General features: G+C 48.4%; 1 protein-coding gene across 1 annotated transcript in view; it reads right to left on the reverse strand.

Annotated features, from left to right (window-relative positions):
- Nucleotides 1-19,367, reverse strand: part of CFAP299 (cilia and flagella associated protein 299) — a gene marked incomplete at both ends in the record, with an annotated part of 216,933 nt that extends 197,566 nt beyond the window's left edge. Inside the window, 2 exons of the mRNA XM_081999592.1 lie at nucleotides 17,428-17,552; nucleotides 19,281-19,367. Coding sequence (XP_081855718.1) covers nucleotides 17,428-17,552; nucleotides 19,281-19,367 — 212 coding nt within the window. The remainder of the gene's footprint in view (nucleotides 1-17,427; nucleotides 17,553-19,280) is intronic.
- Nucleotides 19,368-19,888: the final 521 nt, after the last annotated feature.

Here is a 19,888-nt window from a genome sequence, read left to right on the forward strand (position 1 = left end):
CGCACTGAAAATAAAAGTACAGGAGAAAAGAAGAACGCGCCTCAGCATCTGGCTGTACGTACTGGAGCGCCCGAGCTCCACGCAGCCTGCCAGTTTCTCGGTTCGCTCACGAAACCGCAGCGTGCCCCTGAGGAATGGTACAGCGGATTTTGTCGTGCTTTGGCAACTTTGCTGGCTGGGATAGGTTGGGATCACAGTAGATCTAGCGCTAGCTCCTCCCAACGGCAGGAGAAAACGCTACTGCCAACAGCCTGTGCAGGAAGGTACTTGAGAGCAAACTCACAGCACCCCATTTTACTCCTTCAGTGCCACAAAAAGAGGACCTTTACGTCTTGCTCTTCTGGCCGGTTAACCTGCAAACCAGAGTGTGAAATGAAACGCACTGTTCTTCTCCTGCTTTCCTGCGGGTACGGGGTGAGCAGGTACAGGTGGGTCATCGGCAAATGGATCCACACAGAGCTTCGCATAGGCATTGAAGAAAAATCAGGACAGAATAGTCCACACGAGAGATTCCTCTAGTGCTTGCGAGGATAGAATGCCATAAACAGCACCAAATCTGTACAAGGATCAGCACCCTCTTCAACTATTACAGTGCCAAACGGAACACAACTCCAACCAAGTCCCCAGGTCTCACATCTCCCTCTGCTGTAATATAATTAGTAAATGTAGTGTCACTTCTAAACCTACAACAGCCTTGAAAGGGCTTTCCGTTCAACAACTTGGGTCATAAACGCGAAAATAGAAGACTTGTTTGATCGGAGCAATCTATTGGGACAGCAAGGCTTGAACCATGTATGCCACCCATTCCAAAGTAAGGCAAGCCAAGAGGCACGTTCACAGGCATGTGTTTCTATGCCCATGCATGGGGACAGCTGTGAAAGCCACACGCCCCCTTACACTGTTGCCAAAAAACAGTCAGCAGGAAAAAACGACCCAGAAGAATGCTGTTGGATGTATAGTGGACCTTATTTCCTGTATTGTGAGCTTCAGAAGAAGCAAACCCGAAGTTACCAACTAAGAAAGCGTGTTAAAAATGAGCACAGAAGTGAAAAAGGACAATGAATACTTGCAGCAATGAAAGCAAATACTTCAGGAAACCGCAGATGAAATAGGAAGAGGTTACAAAAACAAATTGGCAGAGAGAAAACCACACAATCCAGGTGTCAAGTCAAAGCAAACGCCTTCATTCCCAACCCAATTACTCAGGCGATATTGATGAAAGACACTCAAGAACAAGTTTCTCAGAAACAACTTTCTTAACCACTTCCACAGCGCGATGGCAATTTCAAGAGGAAAAAATAAGCAGAGAAAAGAGAAAAAAAAAAAAAGGCACTTGCATACTAGCGGCCTGCTTTGTTAACACTGATTTGGGTAGGATGGGACCTACCAATGGAAATCTCCTGATAGGTGTAATAGTGGTGTGGCAATAGCTCCTGATAGTAAGTTACAACCTTGCATTCATCAGAAAATGGGAAACTTCTCCATTTGTGAGGTTTCACTAGATACAAGTGATGTGTGATACTTCGTCGCAACAAAAGGCAGACCTGTTCTTCCCGCTGTTCTTCTCTGGCTCCAGAGATGATGCAAAGCCACGTAATGGTGAGGACACCTTCATCAGAAACGCAAATGAGCGCTCAGCCCAACACGCTAAGAGGGATCACGAAACACAGTATCAAACATGTCCAAGCGAGTTCTTCATTTTCACAGTCACTCTTGCCCTTAAGGTTACTGGGTGTCTCTTCTTGTTTCCCAGGCCAGTGTGCACATAACTATTGTTGGTTTACTTTGAAATGTGATCCAAACTTTTCATATACATCTATGACAACAACTCTAAGGTTAGCTACTACAGACAGGTAGCCTTCCCTTCGTACAAAAGACTTAATTCTGTTCTGCGCACGCTCTTTAGACCAAACTACACTCTAGAAGCTTTAAGGTGAACTTTGACACAGGGTAGCAAAACTCACTCACTTGATCAGCAAAGGCTGTAATTCTTCTATTTTTTTTTCAGTATCATCATCATCAACATTTCTATTTTTAATCAACAACGTAACACTTACTCCTTTTAAGGGCATGTAATGTTTGACCCATCACGTTACTCCGTCATATGGAAAATCATCATCTTAAGAGCACAAAGACTCTCCCCAGTGATGTCTTTTTACTCCTATCACCGCTCACCGATTTCAGTCAGTGCCTGGATGGCATATTAAAGAACCTGAATCTATAAATAATATCTGTACCTCGCACAAGGCAGTTGATTGCACCATCTAGTAGATGTAGTAACAGCTTGCTCCTTCGGCAAGGGCTAATGGATACGTATGGCAACTAAAGGTATCTTTAACATTCCTGACCTTCTCCTTTTCTTTTTGTTTCAGGACTTGAGAAATATCACTGCTGCTGCTCTCAACTTGGCATTTTTCAGCAGTGAATTCCACCAGTCAAATCCATGTAGTCTAGTTAAATTCCTCAGAAGTATTTTAACATTCACAGGAATTAACAGATGTAAATAACTTTGATCCGAGGAAGAAGGACCGACACACCATGCTGTTCATCATTTGCTGAGATGAAAGTTTCTTACACCCTGGACGCTTTTTAAGCTGGTTTAATGCATACCAAGGCAGTCGCTTACTTTACTAGCCCCGGGGAGAAACTACAAAGACATTTGGAAAGTTTAAGTGCCTTGTGTCAGACCGTTACTCTTCTTTCCCTCTTAGAAACCTGTCTGAAGAGTGGCAAGAGATTAAGAAAACACAACTTGTCCTTTGCCAAACCCATGTTATCATGATTTTCCAGGTGGTTTATTATTTGTTTTGTGACCAATTAAACACATTCCTTTGTAAACACTCACTATTCTGCAATTCTCTGCCCCTCTCTCAAATTGTTTCTAAAAAAATGCAGTATTTACTATTCCTCTGCGGAGGCAGCATGGAAGCAGCTTCTAATGATGGATGCCATAAGCTCCATCACTTCATTACTGACTACTCTGGGACTCCAGGGATTATACGCATGGGCTTCGTCACACTGCTCGGTAATGTTTGTCACTTGTTTCCAGCACATTTTTCAACACCGTTGCCCATCTTCAGCACCAGACAAAGACGACATCTTTCCCACTGTATTCTGCGGTGAAACATCAATGGAAAAACATCACCTTGCATCTGAAAATGACTAGTTTATGTCATGATTCAAGGTGTACTCTTCCATAGGCTTACTATTTTTTTCCGTATACTAATAAAACACATCGTTATCATCTTCATCTTTGGCTCTTCTCTTTTAAGCTGTATCAGCCTTCCTCTGGCATTCTGACTACTGCAGTTAAAGCTTCCGCCCACCAGCTTCACATGTCCAAATTCAGATCATTCTCCCTATCCTGAAAAAGCCCTCGGATAATAAAATAAGCCTATGTTGCGGCCACTTCAAGCCAGAACACGGCAAGAGGCTTCACCCAAGTCCAAGGCCTTCTCCAGCTGCTACTGATACTACTGACAATTCCCTGGATCCCCAAGCGAAAGAGCAGAGCGTTTCCAAGTGTTCCGCAGGCTTCTGTAACGTCTCCTGACCTGCAAGCACATTCCAAAGCTAGGTTATTGCAGGTAACCGGAGCGGGAGATTCCTCCTTGGCCAAAAGGCCAGTTATAAAGCAGATTTTTCTGACGCCTGCTGCAGAGTAAGGACATGTAAATGCTTAAGTACCTATTTCTGAGTCTGAGGTTGCCATACAAATTATCCGTGCTTGTGAAAACCCTCAAAAGCCTTCCCATGGAATTTAAGAGGAAGACATACACATGGGAAGCTCCTGAAATACTTGACGGCATGGCATAAAATCCGAGCTTGCTGCAGTGTGAATGTACATGGATAATCAATATTAACCAACATTGCCACAACAACACTCCTGCTGTTTAAAAGGAAATATTTCATTATTAATACCACTGTGTCAACTGTTAGCTCCCAGTCCACTGGGAAAAACAGCCGGCACCACATGTGGTCCGATCATGCTGTAGTTTTTGGGAGCCGTATCTAGATTTCAGGTGTTTGATGGGAAAAAATGAAGGACAAAAAAAATTTAAAAAAAATAAAGAAAAAAACAAAAAGAGAGCAACTCCGGCTGGCTAGTCACTGCCTCCTTTCCTCGGGTAAACACTTCCAATGCAGCTGTTTCAATTACAGCAGAACAGGAGCAACATCAGAGAACGGCAAGCAGCACGCAAGATTCACGTGGCCTCTCGTGGACAGCAGACAGCGTTTAGTGATACGTACGCAGACTGACTTATCTCTTGACGAGCAGCATTCGTAAATGGGAATAGATGGCTTTTCCCAACACTGAAAGGCGACACCCACGATTAGGCTTTCATGGAAGGTAGCCACAGTAAGACTATTTCTAGCAGCCAAAAGCTGTTCTGCTCGCTTCCTGTAATCAAACGTATTCCCCAAAGAAGTAATCCTACAGAGTTTAGAGCATCCCGGTAATTCCTTAGCAATCCTCAGATAGCAGCAACGCACCAGAGTTGGGACCTGCGGAGATGCAGAAGTCAGCGGGCCTGTGAGCTTACAGATTGGAGGCGGGAAGATACCAAGGCATCTAAGTTCAACTACCTCTCATACACTGCTCTGCACCAAGAAGCATCAAGTAAAAATAAAAACCAATACACACGCATATTGTTTGCATTAAAAATTCTCTTCCTCTCATCAGGTGATTATTTAACAAATGAACGCCATCTCTAAAAGCTACCTCTAGGAAGAAAGCCTCATGATGGATGCCTCTTGCTCCATAACCTACAAGGCTGCTATTAATAAACTGCTCTCACCGAATATCGACAAGAAAATATTAAAGAGAGGCCTCCTCTAGGCTAAATAGTGCTAGAACTTCCAGGCTAACAAGGACTTCCTCAGTTTTTGAAAAACTACACAAGCAAAAGTTAAGTACGTGACAAGCACTTTTAGAAATTGCACTATTTTAAAACCAAGATGGGGTGGACGTAGCAATACAGGTGACAAAAAGCAAGCATTTACAGCCAAGCACCACACCACAGAGAAGCAGGCAAAGTTCTCTAGCCAAAACTCAAATTGGTACAGACTCAAGTAAAGAATTTGTGAACAGGCGCACAAAAACGATCTATTTGAAAGAGCCAGCGCAGCTTCTGTGAAGGGAATCCTGCGTTACAAGCCTCAGGGTTCCCTGACGCAGTGACAAGCACATGCATAAAGATCACAGAATCACTGAATATTTTGGGTTGGAAGGGACCCTTAAAGGTCACGTAAGCCAACCCCCGATAAAGACCGCCTGGTTAACACAGTCTACTCGGACTTCGGAAAGCTCACCAGTGAGGGCTTCTAAGGAAACAAACCAGTAGAGGAGGGCAACGGAAGGCCCTCTGTAGGATAAATGTTGCAAAAATCGATCATTTAATTCTACCCTCTATTTTTTATCTTTTAAACAAAGGGACAACAGTAGACCGCTGGGTGGACACATGCTGTTAAACCTAGGGAAAAGGAAAAGAGCAATTAGCAGAGAACACGTGATGATGATCCAAAGTTATTCAACGTAGGGATGAGTCCGACACCCTAACTACAAGCTATAGAATGACCTCATAAAACTTTGCAATTGGAAAATAAAAGGCCAAAGGACAATCAATGCAGACAAATATGAAGAGATGTCTACGGTGAAAAAATAATAAAATCCTACCTGCACAGATTAAACGACACGCTTCAAACTGACTATAATCATTCAGGTCAGATATGTCTACATTATGATACACAGTCTGGACTCTTGCAACTACTTCCAAGTCAGTCCCGTCTGTTTGTTTTATTTGTTTTCATACAAGTTTCAGATTGCTATTTCAGAGCCAACCTAATATGAAGAACTAGGCGCTGTTTACCACATCCTTAAGAGTTTAGTGACAAATTTATTATCCTGATGTAACATGGACATTCATGCCTCATTGCTTTCCAGTTACCAAATTGAATTGTAATTCAAAAAAATGTACAATTTTAGCCTGCAAATAGCATAACTAAAAAAATATTACAAGCACAGAAGTAGTAAGCTAAAAACGTTTTGGAATTTAAGTTGTCTTGCTAGAAAAGAAGCGCGTCATTAATGCTACAGATAGCTTCCTATCTTTATTTAGCAAGAAAAGGTAGCAGGGAACATGGCTTTTCTATCACAGTCTTTTGTGACGTGATTCAAAGTAAAATTTCAAGTGTTTGGAAACGCCAGATTTATTCCCTAAATCCCGAAGACTTAAAGCCCTCAATTACCTCCTGTCTTCACCGAAAAGGGCACACTGAGATGCCAGGCTTTTAACTCAACAGCAGACACAAACTATCTTTGTAACACGATCCTCGCCTGAATGCGAAGAGAACAACAACAATAGGGCCAAGGCAATCGAAAGCAACACCACCAGGCAAAACGCAGCTGGGGCATGGGAATGTCTGGGGGGCGAGAATCCAGCTCTAACAAACACCCTGCTGCCGAGCCCTCACCCTCGACTTGGGAGGAAGCCGATGGCCGCTGCCACCGTTGGCCATGTGGGATGATAGGTGTGCAGGCACTCGAACAGCAGCCAATGCCCCACAGGAGCATTACAGAGAATCTCTGTATGGCGCAACTTAAAAAGCGGGAGAAAATCCAGCCACTGAAGCAGTACCGGAAAGTTCTCCTTGCACTGTTCTGCGTGGAAAACCACGCAAAACTTAAGATCAACAGGGCTCCCAAATCACCTACTACCACCTCTCGTCTACTACAGCTCAATGGTTTCACACACATACCCTGGCTGCTCCTTTTTGTTTTTATTCCAAACAGCTTTAACAGCGAGTTTGGGGTTTCTTTTCAAATCATTCATCATAGTACCCTTTTTCTTGGCCTAAGCTTAAAGGTAAGAATCCACATGCTGGTGCCAAACCCAGTGCTTGCATAAGAGAAGCTTGCACACAGCTACATCTTGGATATGCAGATAGTTCTTATCATTGGCCTTTTAGAAACTAGCATACCGAATTGGAGCGTAGAGAACGATACTACGTGAAAATAGGGTGTATTCGTGCGGCACGGTGTGTCTCCTACAGACAGTGATACTCTCCATTTTGATGTTACCATATAATTTTGTAGACTTATCTTCCATGCACGAGGCAGTCCAAACTGGCAACCAACTCAGCGACCCTCCACAGGGGTGTAAGCCAGAGAAAAATTTGGCCTTGTTAGTACGCCGCTCACACACATACGCTTTGAAGAAACGCAACGGAAAGTCTCCGAGCAGAATCATATGCTAGAAGATACACTAGACAAACACGTTGCAAACGTTCCCAAAAGCACGCCTAGCTACATTAAGAGATATTTTCTACACGTGGAAGACATGCGAAAAGATGACGCCATTCCTCTTCCAGTAGGCAGTGCTAAACAACAGACCAAGTTCTCAGGTGAGGAAGCACCGTTCGGCCCGAGTGCTACATCTGTTGGGTAGGAGCCGAGTGACGCTGGCTACTATAACTTTACAAGGATGCGCCCCAAGCGTGTGCCAGCTCCCGCACAAGAAGAACGCAAACATACCATCAAGCTTTAAGTATCAAAACGTCTCGACATGAAACGCTGATGTCCTTGCTAACCTTAAGCAGATTTGCACTCCAAAGAAATCCGGGGTTTGCGCAGCCAAGACAGCCAGACGTTGAAACATTTAAGCAAGTAGCCTGGCCAGGTATTTGGCTTCTGTACGTGTATTTGTGAAAGCCGCTTCCTTACCACAGCAGAGCTCCCACCAAGACCTTTTTCACGACTTGCCACCCGCTGCGTTGGAGGTGGCCTGACAGAAGATTCTGGCTAGCCCTTAGTGTGGGCCTGTGGTTCTCACTTCGCTTTGGTGCAGAGAAATATTTCAGCTCAGAACTACTGTTCTGCAAAAGATTGCAATCCTTGATATACTTCAGAGAAGAAAAGCTGCTTTGTTTTCCACTTAATACAGAACACCCGAATTTCAGCGCTTTGAAGATGTGTGTTCATACGGCACATAAACAGGAAGAAGCTGGAAGAAGGTGCAGACGTTTCGGCATCCCTGCCTTAGGCAAAGTTACACCAAAAGGAAATAGATACGAAATTCTTCTTAAACCATTTCTCTTTTCTAGCTATTTAGCTCATCTTAGCTAGAGTTTGCACTTTTTTCAGTATCTATCTTGTCCAAAAGAAATCTGAACCAGCAGATTATGAACTGCAGGAATCGACAGGCAGACACATTTCCCAGATTCCGGTTTCATTTGCTTGAAGATTACTAGCAAAATAACAAAGCATACCTCCAGAAAGGAAATACTTCTCAGCACCTACTTAAAAACATTTCGTTTATTTATTCCAAATATTTTCCCCAAACTATCCACAATGTATAAAGAAAAAAAAAGCAAAGAGATTAGGACCAATTTATTCTTAAGCAAACAGTGTTGATTATTGCAACACACTTCCAGGTGAAAAAACATTTCTGCCAGCGTAACAAATCCATTGCCTATAGTAGAAAGCAACACAAACACACCTGGACCTCTTCAAAACACATTCAGTATTGCATTAAGAACGTTAAGGATGTAACGCTTGGAATTATCAAAACCTGCTCAGGTTTGTGTGCTACTTGGGGGACAACTTTCATGCCCAGTGAACTAAAGGGTCCTCAGATGTAACTATATAATACTCAAAATTTGTATTAGGCATTTGTTCAGCTACTTAGCTCTTTCAGCAGACTACCTCATAGCCTCTACAGTCAAGGCTGGAAATACTTACTTATTCTTTCCATGTCATACTTTGATTTGCTGGAAAGCAACATACGCGTATTTTTGTGAAATGGCAGACGGAAATCGTGTGACCTATCAACGTGTTCCTCGCTGTACCACTTAAAAATAAATTTTAAAATCAAAATAAACCCAAACAACAAAATAAAGAGCCTATTGCAGCAGCATCTTAAAATTCTGCCCAGCGATGGACAGGAAGATGGAGATGTCTTGTTCTTCCAGTTTTCCCAATTCTGGATTGGACAATTTAAAACAGACAACTATGCTGTCCTTGCCTGCAGCTATCGAGGCTTCTTGCCTTCCTTCAGCCTTGCCACCTGACTTCTGAAGGACCAACGGCACTAAGCAACCCAAAACCGTGAGTATTCACGTGCCCAATATTAGCACGTACCCCTTAATGTTACATTTGCGGCCAAACATATCCATGTAAACGTTTTTGTTTCTCTGACAGGTTTAGGAAATTTCATTCATATTTCGCGAGGCATCCGACTCCGTACATTGTAGACAGGCAGGCGAGGTCTGTTGAGGGAAACAAAAATTCATCGTTTTCTTGCTCATGAGGACTCAAATGGCTCCTAGGCCCACCCTCAGGAAAGGAAGTTATTTCTTTACCTGTTCAACAGGCTTATGCTGAAGACAGCACTCGGCAAACCAATTTCCCATGGTGTTAGGCACACAAGGGGAAGCAGAAAGAAACCGGTCACTAAATCGATCTCTACAGCCTCAGATGGCCTTCTACGTCTTATTCATTTGAGCATGTAGCCATCACAAGTTTGGGGGAAGCCCAGAAAGAACAACTGGAGCTAATTTAAATGTCTACTCAAGTCTGAAGAAGCTTACGGATGCCTGCCCTATCCCACTCAGCTTGGGGCTAATTAAACCAAAACTACGACACTCAATAAAGTGTCAGCAATTATTTCTTTCCTTAGCAAAACATATAAGAAAAGAAGAAGATTTAGAGTTGCTATTTGCACAAAAGTGCAGACTAGAGGTAGGTAAGAGAGGTTTTATTCTCCTACAGACAGACTGAGTTGCTAAGAGCGTGGAAAAAAGCCGAGACATACGCGGAGGTGGCCAGATCTAACAGGAAATGCAGAAAAGTGTTAACTTCCCGAAGGGGAAGATTGCAGGATTAGCAGCACCTAGCGCCGACGCTACCAACCAGTACAATTCTAAAACTTCACCAATTAATTCATCTCCACGCATTTTCTGCAAAACACCGCTTTATGGGTAAGAAGCGATTCTGAAGCCCACGCCTTTCTATGCCTGGATCTCAGGAGTAGCAAATCATGACAGAAGCAGAAGGAACTACCAGATGTCTGTATCATCAGCAAACAACTGTCAAAGAGTCTGTCTTGCAACAAGAGTGGGAGCTGCATTTGGCTCCTTCCTTCATTAGTCTGAGAAAGCACCACTTCACACAGAATTGTCGAGAAAAACGTGCTGCTATTTTAACAATAGAACAAGCAATAAAAATTCAAAGAGAGGAAAACGTTGGTCTCGATCCTGTTATTAGGATTAGGGTCAGGAATGGGTCATCCTCTCCTTTCCACTAAGGTACTGGTTTAAAAGACTCCAAGGGAGGGTGGAGAGAAGGACTGAAGAAACACAGAAAGAACAGGAAGATGTCCAAAAAAGCTATTTTGCTGGGCCAGAAGGGCCACCACGAAACATTCTTAAGGCTGTTCCAGTTTGCTCTCTGTTTACCCTATCTTGAATTACCGAGACATGTGCAAGGTTCAAAAAATTCAGCTCAGAGCAGCCTTCCAACCTTGATATGGATCTAAATGTTATCTATACATTATGGGCTTATAGAAAGAAGGAAGAAAACAAAAGCTCTAAGATATTCCTGCCCTGGATTTTCTTGCACATTCTCCAATTCTTACTCATTCTGGTTGAGCCAAAAAGCAGACTGTCAGCCGCATGACTCAGGCTGTTTGGCCTCTAGTCCCAGCAAGTGCTGAAAGCGCAGAGGCACAGTGATATGAAATACAATTAACCATACTTTTTCCATAACAGCACAGAAATAAATTCTATCAGAGCTTAGCAATAGCTCTGGGGGAGACACGGCGGGGGACAAAAGCAGGAGTTGCCCTACTGCATCTACAGGGACTTGGTTCTTCAAGGCCTCAGAAGAAGTTAGCAAGTTAATTCCCTGGAAACCAGGCGCCCTGTGGCCTTTGGCACCTTTCAGCACTTCAGCCTAGGAACGAGTAGGTTCCCTCCGTATTTTTTACCGCTACCTAAAAAGGCACAAGTGTTTAAAACAGCTATCCCTTGATTGAACCTCGGCTGTAAGACACGGGCCCACCCAGCAACCTTTGTGCATCACGCACTCCCCACAGCCTTGCACTGAAGCCGTTTGATGCCCTTGCTAGTGCAGATGGTACCTCTCCCCCTTCTCTCCTCAGTGAGGGTATAGGCCCTGCCAAAGTCAAAATTAATTTGTGAGCTCAAACGGGACATGCAGGGACTAACGCCACACCACTTACTTACCTCCAAGTTCCTTAGGTGTATTGAGAAAAGGTCACTCCCTATATTCCTTCAAAAGCCAAGAGAGTTGTCCCTTCCCGCATCCTCCCTCTGAAAGAGTATCCATATAGCACTCTGCCACGACTTGATTCATACCAAGAAAGTACTCTCAAAGAAATTTCAACCCAGAGGTTATCAGTTAACGGTTCAGCATCTTCCCTGCAGTCACAGCAGAATCCGTGAGCCCTGCACTCTGTAGGCAGATTTGGAGACTTGAAGGAAGATTTGAAGACTTGAAGGAAGATTTGAAGAGAGAAGATTTGAAGGACACTGAATGAAGGCCTGCTTTCAGCACATTTCTTTTTTTCTTTCTGTAAAGAATAAAAGCTTTTAGACCATATGCATACACAAGTGAAAACCCCTAACCAACTATTTTGTTTTAAAGATGTTGCACTTAACGTTATAGACATATAATTGCTTTGGGATTTGGCATTTCCTGCAGCTCCGATCACTGAAAGACGTTAAAAGAATTAGGCCACCATTAAGCACAGAGTCCTGAAGTTTAATTCTTCCCATTATATTTCAGCGGGATCACTTGCAATACTGAAATCCAAAGCACTAGTTTAAAAAAAAAAAAGAAAGCAACATTCCCCTCCCCACACTTTTCATGTTTCGTTTCAGGGGCATGTTTAAGAGCACGTTGAAGAAAGAGAGGACAGCCAAAGACCTACTATTGACCCATGTACCCAAATACCTGGTTTCCATGCAGATAGTAAAAGGAATACATTTTAATTAGACCTGATGGCTTTTCTAATAGAAATATTTGTACGCCTAAAAACACGGCCAGCGGACAGAGGTGTTTGAGGCCACGCCGCCTGCGTGAAGGATCCGAGGAGGACTATCACAAACGGAACGGGTGCCAAAGCGGGACAGGTTGAAGTTAACTGTGTTTGGTAGGAAACTCACTAAATGTTTGAAAGCAAACTGCTCTACAACTGTTGCAAGCCGAGAGTTTGCAGAAATGAAATGAGCTCCCCCTTCTGCTTCATTTTCTGCTTTCTCCGATAAAGGGGCAGTCTGTGAAGTACCTGCCGAATCACCTGATGCAGCAGATAAAAGAAAAGATGCTAACGTCTGACAGTGGCTTCACACATGTTCCCAGGATGGCAGGCACCAGAGTTTCAGTCCCTTCTCTGGCCGATGAAGCTTAAATCCGGGTTTTCTACCGCCCAGGAGCAAAGCCCAGCTTTGCCATTTGCTGTTCCGCTCCCACCCGCATTTGCACAGGACAAATACTTCTGGGTTCCTGTCCCGACTCCGAAGGCCAGCGCCGGTGCCTTAAACCACAGAAAAGCAGCCCTGGGAGCGATGCCGTACACCCTCCACTTCTCAGGCACCCATCGTGACTCATGGGCTAAGTAGCCACCCTCAAGCTCCTCTTGGACAAAAAAAGAGCACAACAACGAGAAAACAATGGGTATTTTACACATGAAAGGGACCGCTTTCAGGGGACAAAGGTCCAGCGCTCCATCCCAGAGCAGCTTGTCGCTGGGCATCGCTCTTGCATTTCCCGGGGCACGGCTGTAAATACCCATGCACGGAGCGCAGCATTTCTAACACCCGAGCGAGCCCTGACGCTCTGGACAGGAGAAGCAGCCTCTCCTCCAGGGGAAAGCCGTGACCAGGACCTTACGGTTTGCTGTTGGCGTGCGTTTTTTCCCCTTACCATGGCCTACTCTCACTGCTAAGCAGCCAGATGAGAGCCGAAGGGCTGTGAATCTTAAGCAGAGGGAGGCCTCTCCTGGCTACAGCAGGTAAGGCACCAACACCCTGAAGCAGAGGATCACAGAAGCTGCCAGTCCTAAACATCCTCCCCACTTCAGCCACTGCTCCTGTGACTGCAGGCTTTAGCCATTCCCTGCGCAGGGGCCAGAGCGAGCCCACAGCGACGGAAGCCACGCCAGGGCCCCGGGCAGTACCAACGGCTCCTGTTCGACGCGGACATCCCTATAGCAGGACTTGAAACGAACTTTGAAACTCCCGGTTTTCCTGGCGTTGCTTCGTACGACGTCTCGTGGGTAGGGAATGCTCACGTGCCATTCGGAAGTCACTTCGAACCCCTCTGAAAGTAGTGCCGCTGCCTGGTAAGCAGGGGCCACGGTAATCCCACGGTAAAACGTGGGTACAGGTAGAGAGTTCAGGAAGTCTACACAGCCTGGATCCAGGCTTTGAAATACAAAAGCAACTACCAACTGCTGCAGCCCTGGACCGTTGGATCAGGAGAGGAGCTGAGGGCATCGTAAGGCAATACTGTACTCCCAGTCGAGAGAACCGACCGGCAGCTGTTTGCTGCCCTGGTGTCAACCAGAGTTTGGTTTATTCTGTGCGTGCTCAGCTGAAAAAGTACAGCCCTTCGTAAACACCAACGCTGTACTCGTTGGGGGACGCTTTTGAGGAACGTGAGATTTTTCCACTTCTGTCGCTCTGGACAACAGAAAGAATAAACGATCTTGCACTCATTTAGAGATGACCTAATGAAAAACAAAAAATTATTTATTTCCAATTTGCTTCTGTTAAAGAAAATAAAAGAGCACCCTGGGCTTAAGCCCCTTCATTTCAGATCCCAAAGAAACACACATAAATCATCTTCGCAAAGAACAGATGGTGCGTTGCGCTTCTATCCGCTTCTCAAAATCTGTGGTTTGCTGGTTTTTATTATCCCATTTCTTCGTTGTTACCAAAAAAGCCCTAACCCAACTCTCTCATGGTGCCCCTTTTTTTTGTGTAAAAGCACAAAGTATTTTAAAGCAATTAGTCTTACTTGTATTTATTTTCCCCCTATCACTTTTCACTTGACTTCAGATGTGATGCTAAGTCCAAAAAGTTGAAGACCGCTTCTCAGAGAGAGGAAATAAATGCGCTGCCTCCAGACCACCCGAATCCATTTTCGGCAACGTGCACTCAACTTATTTTTACCATTTGTAGAGGAAGTCCTACCAATCCTACCAAGTACCTGCCTTGACTGATAATGCTATTTAACTAAGTAAGAGGCATTCAGAAGGCAGAGGTAAGAATTTCGAGGAAAACCACACTATCATTCTAGCCATCTGAGGCAAAAGCGAGGCCTTCTGGTCAGAAGCAGCTTTGCAATACTGTGTAATACGTAGCTACTCTGAAGGTAATTTTACAGATATTAGCCAAGATGAACCTTCCTACACATGAAAACGATAACTTAGTTCTTGAGCAATCCTGACCATTACATTTAAGCATCCCAAGAGCAAAAGCCTTCTTTATGCTCACCTTTACTACTGCTCCATATCATCCACTGAATTTTGTCTTGCTGATTGTTGCTACTCTGCAGGAACTACGCTCAAAGTATTTCGTTGCAGCCAAGAGGACGCTTCTCAGTTATTGATCTTGGCATGAGGCTTTACATTCCCAATAAATTACAGGTTTCTGACTGTTCTGCCATACCGTTGCAGCAGTAGAAGGCACGGCAGTAAAAGGTTGCCGACTAATACAGCGTATGTAAATTAAGTTGTTTCTGACCGCTAAACAGACGAACCCTACAAATAAAATGGGAATTATGGAAGCCTCCAGCAAACACTGCAGCTATGCACAATATCCAGTGGCAGAGCCAGAATGCAGCAGAGGCAATCTAGATTATGACTGTTGGCTTGTCTTAGTACTTCTTAGTCACTGCAGCCTGAAGCTGCCGTTGTGCGGTGCCCGTGACGTACACCCCTCCTTAGGGCTCGGGTCGGGAACCCCACCGCCATGACTATCAGCCACTTGCAGATACTTCCAAAACCATCGAGCACGCGCTTGTTCCCCAAAGAGAACACAAGAAGTCACTTAGCAGCTAACTCCTCGGGGCTTTGATCCAAACAGCCGCTCGCTGCAGGAAGGTCCCGAGCCATCTATCCCAGCATTGACTTTGAAGGCTCACATTTGTTTTTCCTTGATGGAGGGTACTGTGGACGGGAAATAGCCCTGGCAGTCCTTTTGTATTGGACAGCAGCGTGATGGCGGTAGGTGGGGGATGGAGAGGAGCATCAAGAGCAGAAATCCTGAAGGCACCTGCCTCAGGAGTTTGCTCTCATATGCAAAGATTATCTGGGCAGAGTTAACAGTTTCTGAGACCTGCGCAGCCAAGTCCAACTCGAGTAAATCTTTTTCTGCTCAGAGTAAACCACAGATACATTTTTACAAGCAGACACTTCAGAAACCCTAACAGCAGCAACTCCTGACACAGACTTTTGGATAATCTGCTCAACCAAAGGCGGTTAAAACAGGCCACTTCGCCCTGTGAGTCAGCCCCGACATCTCCACCTACCAACTCATGGGAAACTAAACCAAGAAGAGCCAAACAAAAAAGGACAGTAGGACAGCGGACCCGCTCAGGACATCGAGGAGAGAGACAACTGCCCTTAGAGGTCCAGCTTTTGATCATTTTCGCTCATTTCCGCACACGGAATCGCTAGAAGAGTAATTAATAACGATCGGCGCTTTACAAGCAGACTTTACAAAAACATTAAAAGACCCGCAGGTCAGATTGCAGTTCAGTTCTTACTCTCCTGACGTCATCAGCACTGTCATCATCAGCTTCATCTGGCTGCAGAGTAAGTCTGGCCATGAGCCACAGAATGTTACAAGTCTAAGCATATATGAGAAAAAAAAAAATCAATCCTTTTCGTATTTATTACAAGTAATTAAGCCTTTGGGTTTGCAAAATTAATTTCTCGATATAATGACATGAATAGTTAATTCTTTAAATTTAAAAAAAGTCACCTTATGCCTGGAATATAAGTTTGATACAGGATTGTACATGAAGCACAAGTGGCAATAGCTTAACTACACAGCATACGTTCTCAGCCCAAAAATGCTAAAAGAGGCACTTGATACACGCTGTTAAATTATTAAATGATAAAAGGGGAATAAAATAAAGGGATAAAAAGCACAAAAGGAGAAAAGCACCACAGGAGAATAAGACTGCTCAGTGGCTCTACTATTCGCCAACCATGTTGGCAAAATAAGCATTGTAATAATGTTATTCAGCTTCTTGCAGCAAGGCACCAAAAAAAAAAAAAGTCCACTATTTACAGGGGTTGTTCATTAATTTTTCTCAAGAGGCAAAGAAAAGAAGAAAACAGAAAAGTAAACAGCTGAACGTTTTAAGATTTGCAGGCTGGTTAAACAGAGTGGAGAAGGTACAAAAATAAAAGGGTGGGGGGAACCAGCCACAATATATGATAAAGTTTTATTACAAAGCACCGAATTCTCAGTGCAACGTGAGGTTTCGTGGAACGTGCGTGCTGTAGCTATATACGCTGTAACAAGTATGAGATGGCAGAAGTCAAAATAAAACAAAAGCATTTAAAAAAATTGCATATGCACTGCTTGTACTTCCTTTGTCAGAGACTTTTGGAGACTAAATCAGCTCTCCCCCTCAAAGGCTTTTGCAAAGAGAAGTAAAATAGTGCACACAAAAGAGCAGACACCTTGTAACAATAGCGAGAGCCCCTCATCCAGCCCGAGCCGTTCACATCTCTTCCCAAGGGCTGCTTCTCGTAGACCTCTGCGTGATTTGCTTCAGCTCTCCGGCGGCAACCCCTGTCTCCCCGGCCCAGGGGAACACTGGCAGGGAACCAAGATGAGCTTATCCATTGCTCTTGATAGGAAAGGGACTCTGGACTACTTCGATAAACTCGGTCCCCGAAGCCTAACAACTGAGCAACAAAGAAAGGATGTTTTCCCTTCTCATATGCCACCCCTTCTCCATCAGTACGTTCCCCGCCGCGTAACCATCAGCCCAGAAGGCTGAAGTGTTAGAAAACACACATTTCTTGGCTACAACTTTGGCAGGATGATCCAGGTATTGAAGGGCATCACTCTGTAACCGAGTAGCAGTATTTCAGTGTCTCCAACACCCATCACCTAATAAACATCGCTGCTCCGTTTCTCTCAGGCTGGTGACTGAGTGTTTTGGTGAGGGTGACAAAAGGAAAAGCGCGCACCCAGCCGCGCCGGCCAGGACTCAGCTTTTGGGGTGGGTAGCTGCTGTCACAACGCCCGTTTGACCGGGGGAAGGGAAATCGGTGGAGGCTGCGAGCTGCAGACACCGTCCCCGTTGCACAAAGCTGCAGGGCAGGTGCCTAGCGCGGTGCGCCGGAGGGCGCGGAGGGCCCCGGCCCGGCAGGCACTTACTTCTGGGGGGCCGCCGCCGCGCGCCCCGCGGCCGCCGCCGCCCGGGCCTCGAACTCCTCCCGCTGCAGCACGTCGCCGGAGCCACGGAAGCCCAGCTCCACCAGCTGCCGCGCCAGCGCCTCGCTCTGCGGGGAGGAAGACACGGGCCGGGAGCCCGGTCAGCGCCGGGACATCGGGGACGCGCCCCCGCGCCTCCCGCCGCCCCCGGGCACCGACGAGCCGCCGCACGCCGAGGGCGCCCCCTGGCGGCACAGCGGGCGGGTGCGGGGCTGCTTCGGCGGGGCGGGCGGTGCCGTTCGCCCCCGGCCGGCCCCGAGCCGGGGCCGGCCGCTCTCCCGCCGCTCCGCCCCCAACCGCGGCTGCCCGCCGCTCCGCGCGCCGCAGCCAGCGGGGGTGCTGCCGGCGGCGGTGTCGAGACGCCCCCCGGGCTCAGCCACCGGAGAGCGTAACGCCGGAGGGGAGAGACAGGCTGCCCCACACCCCCCTGAGAGCAGCCGGGGTGCGCCCGCGGGAGCGGCCCACCGGACGGGACTGCAGCCTGACAGAGGCTCAGCGCTGGGGGCACGCCAGACACCGAGGCAGCCCGAGCACCGCCGCACCCGGGGGCTGGGGCCCGCGGGGCCGTTAACGACACCCCACGCAGCACCTGCGGCCCCGCAGCGCTTGCCCGCCGGCCCCTGCCTGCACCACACCTCGGCGCCGGGAACGGGCCTGCACCCCTCTCCTGAGACCTCCAGCTGTAAACCAGTGCCCGGGTCTACCGAACATCCCCGCAGGAGAGTCACGCTGGGGCTTGGGTTATGTCCCCCGCCCAAGTCAGGGCCCGTACTAAGCCCTGACAGGCAGAGCACCGCAGGAAAGGTACCTGGCCGCTTCCGCCCCGGGCAGCTCTTCTCCGGCTGCAGGAAAGCTGCCAGACTCGGTCCCGACTTCTTAAAGCCAAGGGGGGACAAGTAGCTGCCTTTGGAGAGTAAAGCTATAGGCAACGGCAACCGTTTCCACTACCACCTGCCTTCTCAGTGGGAGAGGGAAAACCTTTCGCCACTCTCCCCAAAGTGTTTTCCACCGAGCGATGTGCACTGTCATTCTGAGAGGTCACCGTGTCGGCAGTCAGCACCCTTCGCATGTCACTGCGATGTGACTTGTTCGACCAAACACGCCTCTTTGCAGCGATTCAGGCTAAAAATCGTGCTTTCTAAGCACTGGACCCAATCAAGGTCTTCTTCCCAGTTTTGGTTAGCGACCGGGCCGGCGCTAGCCCCAAGCTGCCTTTGCACAGCCAAGCCAGCCCCGCTGCCTTCACCCCATGCCAGGCGCCTGGACAGCCAGAGCGCTTGTTGCCGCTTCTGTCCCCCCCGGGGGTTTTCAGCCGTAGCGCTACAGACCGAGCGCGGCCACCAGAAAGGCTTCCTGGGCCCGCCCCGCGCGGTGACGCCCGCTCGGGAGCCAAGGGCGAGCCCCGCGGCCCTGCGGGGGCCGGCCCGGACACACGCACGGCTGCGGTGCCCCCTCCTTCCGCGGCTCCGCGGCCACGCCGCTGCGGCAGCGGGGCCCGCCCGCCAGCCCCGGGCCAGGTCGCTCCTGCGGTGCCGGGAGCGGGGCGGTCCGTCCCCGAGGCGGGGGTTGCACAGCCGGATGCCCCGGGTCACCACGCGCCTGCCGCCCCGCCGGAGCGCGGCACTGCCCTGCCGCCGCGGCCGCTCCCAGCGCGGACGGCACCTCCCAGCGCGCAGGCCCAAGGGCCACGGAGGGGGCTTTCCCGCCGCGCCGCGCTGGTCCACCCCGCGCGCCCTCACCGGGGGAGGCCGGGACCGGGCGCGGAGCCCCGGGGCGGCGTCCCGCCTCCTACCGACCTCCAGGTAGCGCAGGTCCCGCGCCGTCACCTGCGCCTCCAGGTACTCCTCGTAGGTGCGGAAGGGCAGCGGCGGGGCCGCCGCCATGCCGCCCGCGCGCCCGTCCGCGTCCATAGCAACGGCGCGGCGGCGGCGGCGGCGGCGGCGCGAGCGGCGGCGCAACGGCTGCGGCGCCACGCGCCGCCCCGCCCCGCCCACTCGGCGCGCGCCGCGGCGCTGCGGGGCGGGGGCGGGAGTGGGGCGGGCCCCGGGAACGCCCACAGCCCCCCGGGTCGGGGCGCGCGCGGAAGCCCCGCGCCCCCCCGGGAGCCGGAGGGGGTGCTGCTCGGTGCTTTGCTCGGGGGGGTGGTCGGTTGCTATGGGGTTATTCGTGGGGGGGGTCCCGCGGGGTTGCTCATCAGACCGGTGCAAAACGGGCACCGCGCTGGGGGGCGCGCGGGGGTGGCGGCGCGTCCCCAGCCCTGGCCGCACGGCTGCAGGGGCCCGAAGGGCCGGCAAGGGGCCGGCCGGGCGGGTGCCCAGCTGCGCCCACCGCACGGGCACGAACAAACCCCAGTGGGAAAAACAACCTCCACGGGGCACACCACCCCCCGCCCCGTTAACGCGCG

The sequence above is a fragment of the Phaethon aethereus genome (genome assembly GCF_964289735.1).
Source record: "Phaethon aethereus genome assembly, chromosome: 4".
Classification (NCBI taxonomy): domain Eukaryota; kingdom Metazoa; phylum Chordata; class Aves; order Phaethontiformes; family Phaethontidae; genus Phaethon; species Phaethon aethereus.